General features: G+C 43.8%; 1 protein-coding gene across 1 annotated transcript in view; it reads right to left on the reverse strand.

The window, feature by feature from the left end:
• mtrex (Mtr4 exosome RNA helicase) overlaps positions 1-12,147 on the reverse strand; it is a 37,291-nt gene extending 25,144 nt beyond the window's left edge. The window contains exons 1-14 of the mRNA XM_076284624.1: positions 12,045-12,147; positions 11,593-11,736; positions 11,424-11,490; positions 11,238-11,300; positions 10,723-10,835; positions 9,529-9,703; positions 7,379-7,469; positions 7,136-7,260; positions 6,847-6,945; positions 5,903-6,023; positions 5,188-5,319; positions 3,221-3,300; positions 932-1,042; positions 145-246 (exon numbers count right to left, since the gene is read on the reverse strand). Coding sequence (XP_076140739.1) covers positions 145-246; positions 932-1,042; positions 3,221-3,300; positions 5,188-5,319; positions 5,903-6,023; positions 6,847-6,945; positions 7,136-7,260; positions 7,379-7,469; positions 9,529-9,703; positions 10,723-10,835; positions 11,238-11,300; positions 11,424-11,490; positions 11,593-11,736; positions 12,045-12,133 — 1,512 coding nt within the window. The 5' untranslated portion in view covers positions 12,134-12,147. The remainder of the gene's footprint in view (positions 1-144; positions 247-931; positions 1,043-3,220; positions 3,301-5,187; positions 5,320-5,902; positions 6,024-6,846; positions 6,946-7,135; positions 7,261-7,378; positions 7,470-9,528; positions 9,704-10,722; positions 10,836-11,237; positions 11,301-11,423; positions 11,491-11,592; positions 11,737-12,044) is intronic.
• Positions 12,148-12,157: the final 10 nt, after the last annotated feature.

The raw sequence follows: 12,157 nt of genomic DNA on the forward strand, positions 1-12,157 counted from the left end.
GGAGTGGCAGGTATGTAATAGCCTTTAGTGTCAGTAACATGGCATGGCATATACAAAACAATTTAACATGTTTATCTCAGAGCAGTCTGTCTGTGTGTGTCTATCTGTCTATATCTGTGTGTGTGTGTGTGTGTGTGTGTTTACCCAGCGAAAGTCTTTGCCATCAAACTTGCGGGCACTGGTGAAGAGGACGGTGCGAGCCGGCATGTTGATCCCCATGGCGAAGGTTTCCGTGGCGAACAGAGCCTGCAGGGCAACAGTGACATCAGCACAGGAACTCAGGAAGGGCATCTAGTTCAACAGTGCTACACATCGTCCACATGCCTAAACCATTTTCAAGATCGGACTTCCTACATGTCCCTAAAGCTGATGCAAGAGGTTTTCAGAAATTCCTGCTGATGTATTGTGGTAGAGGTAGACCATACAGGAGAGCACACATCCCCCTTTTGAAAGTGCTGTTGGTGCAGAAATATAATTGCCAGGTATGGATGCGGGTCTCTTCGGAAGTTTCCTAACTTTATTAACCAGACGTCTCACCAGAGCTGAAATTTTGGTTGCTGATTACAGAGAAATGGAGACTCCCAGTCAAGGTCTTTTTTTCTCAGAACCTCTATTTTAGTGGCCTCTATCAGAACATAGAGACAGGTCAGCTGACAAGCTTAAATGTCTTCCGCAGTTCCTTTGACCAAACGGCACACAAATCCAAAGGCATGCAGATGAACACAACATTTAATTGGCTAGATAGTCAGATGATGTGTTAATGAAGATTTAATAGTCTTCTCACTTGTATGCAGGATGAATTTCATTTGGCTCATTTGAATGGCACATACTCATGGAGGAAACTGGTGCATCTTTCAGCCTGATGCTGAGGTGGACTAGCTATCTGATGGATATTTTTCAGACAAAGATGATCTTTAACAGACAGGCATACCTTGAGCAGGCCTTCAGAGAAGAGGATCTCGATGGTTTCCTTCAGGATGGGCAAGAGACCTCCATGATGGATCCCTATGCCTCTCTTCAGCAACGGCAAGACATGCTCCACCTACAGACACGTAACATAGGCATGAAAAAAAAGGGTATCACACCTCATTTAACTGAACATGGGATATGCAAGCAATAAGGACACAGGCTCTCAAACCTCCACCCTGCGCTAGAGCCACTGAGGCCAAGAAGCCCTTCTGAATGACAAACTCCATTCACTGGCAACAGGCGCTACACTGAACAGACCAGCCTTAAATAGCACACCCCTGTCTCCATGTTCTGGACGGCAATGTTTCTTCGCCTGTCCCCAAACGTTCACAAATAACCCTTGAAACGCTAACACGATTCCCAAACCAGATTACGGGTCGGGCGGAGTATGCATCGAACGGACGTTAAGAACATGATGTGAATGGGAAGGGATAGAGGAGCGGTGACCTTCCGCGACCCCTGCAATGGAAAAGCGATGCGTCTGTGACTCACAAACTCTCCCACTGGCTGAGCTCACATGCAAGAGCTTTGATGGCTGTAAGGAGCTGAGCCAAGCAAGCGAGTATTAATGTAAACCAGAGCGGCAGTACTGACAGAAAAAGAATGTGAGCAGAAGAGGGGGGTTTGGGGTCGAGGTTCTGAGATGCGTCACTGAAACCAGCGGCTACAGCCTCGAACAGGGGAGCGAAAGTGTGGAAAGTTTGGTGGTTTGCTAGCCTTGTTAAACCACTCCGAGTGACACAAGGTGGTGGATGTAAAACATGATGGTGGGCACATGTGCCGTGCCAGTGTGCATGTAGTAATGGCAGACTCTCTCAGCACCGCCATGACTGTGGTTTTGATGAAGGAATCAGGGGAAGCACCACTACCCAACAGCCATTAATAGCACTGCTTACCAAAACCAACACCTGCTGATGTTCAGCTCATATATATATATATACACACACACACACACACACTCACACAAACTTTTCACTGTCAGAGTTGCAAACAACTGGAACACACAAAACCCAAATTATGTAGGCTAACCAAGTTTTCTTTCTGACCAAATACAGTACAAAAACTGAATCATGAAATGCCAAAATACAGATGCAATCTGCAATCTAGTTGCCCCCAAAAAGTTGCAGAAGCAATACTGCCTGCGATTGTTTGCCACTTCCTCTCTCTCCCTATTTGAATCTGTGGTCACACACAGATAGACAGCTCTGAGATGAACATGTTAAATTGTTTTGTATATGCCGTGCCATGTTACTGACACTCACACTGTGGTCAGGGGGCAGGGGTTTCAGGCTGGCATGATGGCACACTTCTCTGTATTCCCCCTCTCTACCCATTCACTGCTCTCCATCTCAGCAGTGATCTCCTTCAGAACAAGACGGGCCTTTCTTCAGTGCAGTTAGTGCAACCCCATGCCACCTCTCTTAGGACACCCACAGACGCTTGCATTGAATGCAGTGCTGGAGACGCATCTCCTTTACGTTGTTTATAACGTCATCCATTGCCGAAGTGAATTGTGGTTCCGTTGCGTTTTGTTTTTCTCCCATCGCCTTTGTCAAAAAGTTGAGAAATGTTCAACTTTTGCTTTTGCTGCACCAACAGGCAGCAACGCAAGGCACCAGCCAATCAAATTACGGTCATGGCTTCAAGGCATACACCATAGTACACACCCCCGACTGTCGGGAAAACCCACTGCCGTGCAGTAACGCAACGCAACGTGAGTGAATCTAGGGTTAGGGCATAGCGGCTAAACAAGATGCAGAGAGAGAAACTGGAGAGAAACATGGCGCTGTTCTGCTGAGTGGATGCTGGGTAACTGGAAGCGTGCTGTGTCTGGCGTCTGGTAGTCAGGAGGGCCCAAGTAGCATCTTGGGTCACCATAAATGACACATGGGACAGAGCAGGGAGCTCATCACACGGTTAAAAACAACAAGCACGGAGGCAAATGTTGCATTTGTATTTTTCATTAGCCTTAAATTGGTAAAAGCATATACACTTTAAGGGGATCAGAATGGAAAATAAATATTCAAGGTGAATGCGGATCATTGGGTTTATGTGGCATTTAGGACTGTGGAAACGGCATAACACACAAACGTCCTGCAGAAAATCAGCATGACAAGTACGAGTTGAGGCTTTCAAGGCAAACATCTCCCTCCAGGCCTGTGGTTTACGAGCGCTGACCTCATCTCAAAGGCTCTCGCAGTGATTACGTGGGGCTGCACCCCTGTTGTTTGGCAAAGCAAAGCGCACTGACCTGTGGGAGCTTTTTGTCCTCGTCCGAGAGACAGTCAATGGCGTTGTTGAAGACCTCCTCCACAAGCTTCTTCTCCTCATCTGAAGAAAGAGAGAAAAACAAAGAGATACAATCACAGCTTTCCTCTGAAAAAAAAAAGTGAACATTTATATATCAAATTACGGTGATATATATATATACATATTTAACAGCTAGCACCATCACATGTAAATATGAAGAGGCCCTTTTTAGATGGAAGATTTATATATGGGTATTCCACTTGTTTTGTTAAGTACTTCAGTATGTTTTTTGTTTTCTCTGGAAGAACTTCTGTTGTGAAGCGCCTAATGAGGTGCTGTGGAGAATTTGGAGAGAGGACAAGCCTTTGACCTCTTTTACAGACCAGACTGTCACACACACACTAAGATTCCGTCACACACACACCCTCACTCTCTCCATACTGTTGACAATACACACAGGGACACATGCGCACGCACGGACGCATGCCAAAACACACAGCCCATCTGATAACATGAATGGAGCGCACTTGTGATTTTTCCACTCTACAAGTCTCTCCTCTACTCTCCAAAGAGAAAGAGAGAGGGAGAGGGAGAGGGAGAGAGAGAGAGAGAGAGAGAGAGAGAGAGAGAGAGAGAGAGAGAGAGAGAGAGAGAGAGAGAGAGAGAGAGAGAGAGAGAGAGAGAGAGAGAGAGAGAGAGAGAGAGAGAGAGAGAGAGAGAGAGAGAGAGAGAGAGAGAGAGAGAGAGAGAGAGAGAGAGGGAGAGAGGGAGAGGCCTGCCACTGGGGTTCATCAGAGACCGTGATTCCACAGCTCAGACTGACAGGCAAGAGCCTGTGCCAGGAAAAGCCCTCTATGTCGCTAGGGATTGCCTAAATGATGGCATCATATGCCCTGTTGGTACATTCATGTAATTCTGTCCCTCCTCCACCCATTTCCCCCTCTCTGACTCACCTCACATTCACTCTCACTCATGCCCACTTTAGCCTTCATCTCTGCATCTTACTGTCTCTGAATCTCCCACTCACTTTCTCTTGTGCACTCTCGCTCAGGTCTGTTTCACTCGAACAACCCATCCACCCCCTCACCTGTCTATGTGTGTGGTTCTTGTGTCTCTCTCCTCCTCACACGCACAGTCTCACACATGCACGCACTTAAGACTCATGACGCACATACACACGTTTCTCTGGCACACACTCTTACGCTTACACACACATGCTCTTTCCCGTTACTCAGACCATTAGGCCCTCATAGGATAGCAGGCAGGCAGCCTCGCGACCCCCTCCCCCCACCCTCCACAACCCCATTTAGAACCAGATAGCAGCCATTACCGTAAACGCTCTCTAAATCAAGGCCATGCTTTTAAAACACTTTACTGCGCCGACAGGCCGTCCGGCTGTGATCATCCCATCAGCAGATTTCCCCCATTTGTCTCTTCACTCAGTCTCCATGTGGCACCATGACGGGGCAAAATCAGCCTCACGAAACGGCCCCTCACCAAGTCCACCACCATAAAAGCATAACCAATGCCCCATTAGTTAAATTTCTGCCATAGGCCACAGACAGTTTGGTTAGCAATGTTTGCAGTGAGATACCAGGCAAGCTGAGCCAGATTGCTTCACGTTTGTATAACTTCTGAGAGAGCTGTGATATGTTTGTATATAAACACAAACGCCTCTGTGACGTGAAAGATTTGCTGAGCAGGATTGCTAAGACTGCAGAGGCTGAAGGCATTGGAGATGTTTCTGCAGTGGGATGGTATGATCAGGTACGCGGTACGCCACATCACTTGGCGCAACTTCCCACACTCAACTGTGACCTTGCATTCTTAAGAAGTTCTCCACAAACACGTTTTTTTTTCAAATGCTGTGTGAATGTGTATGCATGTAGCAAACCTAGCCTTACACCATGAAAATCCTGTGGTGTGTTCTCACCAAGTGCAATACACAAATTGCGCGTGTGTATGTACCTGTGTTGAACTCCAGCTTGGACACCTGCAGGGCGTAGGCCTCACACTCCTTTTTGCTGAAACTGAAGATGATGACCGGCTGAAAGTTCCTCTCCATGATCATCTTGACGATCTTAAACACATTGGACGGGCCTGACACCAGACACACGGACAAAGACAACGAGTCAAGTCACGAGGACAGACACATTCTGTTAGGATGAGAATTCAACTGCCTTCATGAAATGTCATACTGTGCTACTAAAACTGCCCGGTAACAAAACAGTTCAACTACTTCATATTGTATGTGCTATTTATCTATATTGTTCGCTTTCTGCTGATGATGAGTGAGGAGAGGAAGAGTCATAAACTACTGCGGACAACTTTTCTTGTCTCTGCCGTTTATTGCCAGTGTTAATAAACATGCACAGTGAATCCATCTGCCCGGTCTGCAAGAGTAGCATCAGTCAAACAATCTAGGCCTTCTAAGAATTTTCTGACAGAATACAGATGCTAACAGTGGGCCAGGTCAGTGACGACTAATCATCCGAATCCTCTTGGTTAAACCACATCAGGCTTCAAAACTGGGCCAATCAATGAGGTGGCCAAAAAACAGGGAACACAAACTAAGCAGCTGATTCATGTAGCAACATGATGCCTCTGGATGCAAACCTAGACCATGATAATCAAATAGAATGAAGAATCCATTCATATTACCTTATGCTCGTCCAGTTCTTACCTTTCGTTCCTCCTCTCCTGCCTTTGGGGTCCCACTTCCCCCCTCCACTGCTCCCCCCAGAGTCGCCGGCGTCCCGCAGGACCTGCATGGCCGTGTTGAAGTTGTCCTCCCTGAACTCGCCCTGGGGGGGGGGGGGGGAGAGGGCATCAAACCAAGAGTAGCCCGTCAAACACATGTCGGCCCAAAAACAAGCCAGTGCATCTGTTATCAGCTACTCAATCCAGTCTGTTTGGATTCTTTGTGCATGCTTTAGAGTAAAAAAAAATCTTCAGATTTCATAAGAGTACGGTTTCTGTAAAACATAGTGTCTTTGATGAGATCCAGCTCTAAATCTAACACACCTGCCCAGCTGAATCTATGGACAAGAAGACTCTATGGACCATGATGGGCAGAGTTAGAAGCTGTGCTACCTATATGCATGTGTTTTCATACCCGCATTGTCTCTCATCATGCGTTTCTGTCAGCATACATTGTACAGAGATAACATAGTTGCTGACGTAACTCCTCCATTCTCCCGTCTAAATAGCATGCATGATGTGGATAATTTAAAACAGTCACCCTGACTAAGCCCTACTTAATAATAGAATGTAAACGACACCTGACGCCTCCCAGAGTCTGACAGTGAAAAGGAACGCTGCCCTGGGGCATGGCTTCAGAACAGGGACTAGCGTTCAACACAAGATTTAAAAAGAGCCCAAGTGACAGCATAGAACTGACTGTCCAACAACCATAATGGATTAGGAGGGGGGGGGAAAAAACTCCCTTTTAAACGCATGCCTTCCCTGAGCTGGACACGGGCCTTATCTGGAAAATAAGTGCTGAGAACATCAACACGGGGGTAGATGTTATTTACAATGCGCGTAAATAGCCAGCTGGATTGGTATGAAGATGTTATTCTTCGTGCTGGTTCCCAGCGGCTGGGCTGACAGCCGATATATACTTACATTCTCGTCCACCACAAGGTGAAGTCCGTCGCCCCCTGCTGGGAAGATGTAGTGCTGCAAGGGAGTGGGGCGGTAGTCTGTGTACACCACATGGCATGGCTGGGGCAAAACAAACGCACTCTTATACACCGTTTTCATTGCACCACACAAAATAAATACATCAGCAAGCAACAATGAGAATGTTTTTAAAAAATTATATATAATAATAATAATAATAATAATAATAATAATAATAATAATAATAATAATAAGCGCTTAATGAGTCGACATAAATACACACTACACACACCTGTTTATGGAGGTGACAGATCCACTCTGCAAACTGTCTGGCGTTGGGGATGGTGGCAGAGAGGAAGACGTAGTGCACGTTGTCTGGCAGCAGGATGATCGTCTCCTCCCATACCACTCCACGCTCTGCAGCAAACACATGCAAACTCAGCAACGCTTCAAACAGCTAAAAATGCTACTGTCTCTCCACAACAGTTAAAACATTTCTTTTATTTATGTATGGATCAGAGATAAAGTGACCTACCGGAGTCCCTCATGTAGTGGATCTCATCAAACACGACCCAGGCCACCTCTCGCATCACCTCTGAACCTCTGTACAGCATACTCCGCAAAATCTGAAAGAGCATCATCAATCAACTCAAAGAAAATGTACAACTACCCCTTTCTAAAGCCTAATACCAGTTTTCCACTGAATGGTTCCTGCTCAACTCGATTCAACTACTTGTTTATTTTCATTTTCCATTAGAAAAAAAAAACTGGTACCGCTGTCAAGGTTCCAAACAAGCTGAGGCGAACACCAAAAGATGGGTCTACTACAGGTATAAACAAGTTAAGACTTTTTAAGACATTTTAATACTACTTCTAAATTAAATTTAAGACCAAACTTACAATGGAATTTCAATATCGGTATTGGAAATATACAGTACTCTTTCCAAGTAAACACACTGATGTCTGTTCAAAATGAACAGTAGCCTACGGTAAAATGACAATAATCAGTTTAAACTTCTTTGACCTGAGCCCGGGTCATGACAGACTTTGGGATCATAGGGCACACCAAGACCCCCCCCCCAGTCTAAAGATGGGTCCAGAAATCTATCTATATGGGTACATAAAAATATCATTGTGATGATCATTATCACAATTATTATTATTATGCTATATTATTATACATGCACTTCGAAGCAGTCAAAGTTTGTGACAACATGCACATCAGAGGAATGCTTTACTAATATACAATATAATTGCAATAGTTTAATTGCTTTACTCAGCAATGCTTGCATGAGACAACAGCAATTAGGCCTATATGAGTGCCACTCTTCTGGGATGTTTCCCTCATGCAAGCATCATACACTAGCAGGCAAATGGAGAAAATATTTAGGCTACATGCTTTTTAACGAAATTTCATTTGAATGTCTGAATGTAAAGATTCACAAAACACAATACCAGTTTTTTGTGTATGGTAAATGGCAGAGCAGATAGATGTAAATCACTGATTTGGAAATCTTTTTTAAACAAGAAGAATAATTAGTCTACAATAGCTTTTGGCCACGTTATATTCAAATCTGACTATACAATACTCAATGCTAAACTAGACAGTGTGTTATCCGGTCTCTGCTCCGTTTGTATGGAAGTTGGAAGAATCAGCTTTGTTCGTTTAAATGTCGTTACCCCGTAGCCTTCCAACGGGTTGAAGCGGAGCTTTGCTTTACCAACGTTATCGATTGGTTTCAGTGAAAAGTATTGCAGGTTACTGATTGGTCGTTGTTGTGTAATGCTGTATTGATGTTCTAAACAAGCCTGGCATTTCACAACTACATATTATTATCATTTACAACAGGTGTGTTTGCAAATTCAATCTGTCACTCTAAAAAAACACTCTGCAGTTCAAAAAGATCATAGATAATCCTTGATTTCCACTATTGTTGTTATGGAGTGCTACTGTGTGTCCCACATTAATGATGGCGCGGTAGTTTCCTTCCGCTATGACATCCAGCTACATTAAGGGGTTAAGTTCATTTTAACCGTAGAAAAAGAGGCATCTGGTAGCAAAACCGAATAGAGTAAAGTCGAGTCGAGACAAGCTGAGCAGGTACCATTCAGTGGAAAACCGGCCTTACTGAGATCAATAAATCAATCAATCAATGAGGGTCAATTTTGTAAATAATCATACACATTTGGGTAAGCTATACAAGAGTTGTATGTTCTCCTATATGAAGAAATCCATAGACCAGGGGTCAGCAAGTAACTATGGCCGAGGTACCTGATATGCTGTTGGTGATGTATATGCAATGGTGTCGCTGTTTGAAAAGAATATCAGGCGGCACTAGCCGACCAGATGGAGCAGCACCTTCAATGTGGCCTATCTGCTCCAGACAGCGGCACAAAAGCGCAACATTGCAGCGCAGGCTGAGGGCTACACACAGAGTAGGCTAGCTAGGCCAGATCCTATTGCGTTAAGCACCTGTGGACTGATTGGTGACTATTTGTAAATCGATATCGTAAAATAATGTTTAAATATTTTTTTTTTTTTTAAATTTAAAAAAAAGAATCGGACTACTAGAATAATCTGGCGGCCCAAAGAATATTGCTAGTGGGCCAGTTTTGGCCCGCGGGCTGCCTGTTGCAACCCATGCCATAGACAATCATGAGGAAATCGTGACGCTATAGTCTTACCTCAGTAGTCATAACCAGGCAGGAGGCCGTGGGGTTGATAGTGACATCTCCTGTCATCAGTCCCACGTCCTGGAACTCTTCGTACATCTCCCTGTACTTCTGATTACTCAAGGCTTTGATGGGGCTGGTGAAGATCACTCTCTGCTTTTCCCTCAGGGCCAGGGCAATGGCATATCTTATTAAGAAAGAAAAATACAGGCATGGGTGACAAGTCCTATACACTTTAGTTTAAGGTATTATTATGTACATTCACCACCTAGAAGGCTTGCAAAACGTATGGCATGCTTCAGCAATCTTTTTTTCTGCAACAATAACAAACCATCTCTTTACACTACCAGTCTCAATAACATACAGCATATCATCGCTGTCCGATAAAAAAAAACAATGCATCTCCACTTCTGATGATTTTGACTTATACAAATACAAATAGAATGTTGTCTACAAATAGAATGTTCAGTCTCCCCGCTTACAGTTAGCTTTGCGTATCTAAATGATCAAAGAAAATATGTTTAATCACATCATCTATTTAACACGCATGAGTTGTTCATAGTAACTTCGCTTAACTGCAGAAGCACGCAAAGGCTGCTACCAAAGTTTCCAGAAGTTACGGACTTCGAACTACGCAATTTGGAGAGCTACAACATTGTTTGAAACCTCTGCAATGCTAAATAAACGTTTGGTTAAAAAAAGGAGGCATGCAGCGTTTTCTTTACTCCAGAAACATTAACTTCAAGAAGGGAGATGTTTTTTCGGAGGCATGAGATGTGGGAGTAGCCTGGTTAGCACGCAGGCCAACGTGGGAGAGAAGAAGAGTGCAGGGACACTAAACTAGGCAAAGGTAGGATGAAGTGCAGTTCAGAAAGTAATTGGAAGATCATTTCATATTTTATAACAAGACATATCAGCAAGATACATTCAACATCAGGAAAATCTAAGTGCATACATAGGCTAGCAAGAACGTAATGCAATTTGGCCATTCTAAACGATATACAAAACATGTATTTCCACCATAGCTTGTACAAAAATGGCCATCTAAACTTAAATTTGGTAAAATGGGAATAATACTATCACACAAGCAAGTGAATGACTGTATGAAAAGTAATGGTTTTGGACATATGTATTATTCATGAGACAGCGGCGATATAGACTTTTTTTACTCAAGGTCTAAATTAGGTCAATTTGTCTCCTACTCACTCTGCACACACTGTTTTTCCAGCTGATGTGTGGGCTGACACTAGAACAGACTGGTTGTTGTCAATGCACAGAATGGCTTCTCTCTGGAAGGGGTCCAGTATGAATGGGTACTCCTGATGGACAGAAGAGGGTAAGAGGTTGACTAGGGAATTAGGACCTTTGGGTATATAAACAGGGCTTGGCCTGGATGTACATTTTTCATTCTTTACAGTGCAAGATGCATTCAAAGAATGAACGTGTTTGGATTAATGCTGCTGGGATCTTAGCCTGACATCATTAATAACAAGTTATGTACAAATAGGAAAATATTGTCAATTGAAACACAGGTGGCTTGATATTTTACTTGCAAACATGGCTGTAATCAGAAGAAAACAATACATTGCTTCCATAGTGTGGCACTCAACGACTCACATAATAGCATGATCACACATCATATAAATGTGCACAATACACTGAGGTAATACTTCAAAAGTCCCGATTTGTTAGCAATAAGAGGGAGAACTAGATGGACCTACTTTTGCCGCTTTCCCAACTCGAGGTTTCAACTGTTTGTAGTCTTCATTTGCTGGTAGAGCGACCTGTAATGTGGGAAAAGGGATGTTTTGTTGCGTCTCAAATGAAAACAGGGGATAATGAAGTTATGTTCGCATGAAGGTATGAGAAAAAAATACCATTTCCAGCTCTAGACTCTCAGCCCTTACCTCATGTGTACAGCCTTCAACGGTCTCCACTGGTTCCACTTTTACCTGAGGCATGAGGTCTGCGAGGCTACACAGATCAGATCAAAACAAACATTAGCAGCCGAATCATCCTTTGCACTGCAGAACAAATGCACACATCAGGGGTGTGGAAGAAAAAGGAGATAATTACTTGATTTCTTCTGGCGATACGGTTTCGAGCTTCGCCTTCTTCCCAAAGACAACTTCATCTGTGCCATCATTGTCAGCTTCTCGTTTACTCTTGGTAATAGAGGGCGACTCTTTCTTTCCTTTTCCATGTTTACCAGCAGTTTTTCTGTTATTTAGATAAATATAGGGAATGGCAGGAGATATAGTGGTTAAAGTTTTAATGGTCACAAAATGTATGTCAATTTAACTAGCTAGTTAGCAAGCTAACTGGCTGTTCAAATCTCACGTTAGCTTGCTAACGTGGGACACAGTGTAAATCCATTATACCTAGCATTACAGCTAACGTTAGCTACTGCTGGATGGCTCCCACAGCTGAAGCATGACACCGAAACATCACCAATTTACTCGAATACAGAACAAATAACAATAAATTCATATATATCTCACGAAAACCAAATAAGTAATTGTACATACCCAGCCGGTGGCGTTGGTTTAGCTTTAGAAGAACTAGTTTGCTCGTCATCAAACACGCTGAACAAATCGTCTCCAAAGGCGTCCGCCATGTTTACACAGCGAGGCAAGCGGAC

Source organism: Alosa pseudoharengus, unplaced genomic scaffold, assembly GCF_046254945.1.
Source record: "Alosa pseudoharengus isolate Yale_2024_CS ecotype anadromous, Long Island Sound unplaced genomic scaffold, YU_APseudo_1.1 YU_APseudo_1.1_scf_14, whole genome shotgun sequence".
Lineage (NCBI taxonomy): Eukaryota > Metazoa > Chordata > Actinopteri > Clupeiformes > Clupeidae > Alosa > Alosa pseudoharengus.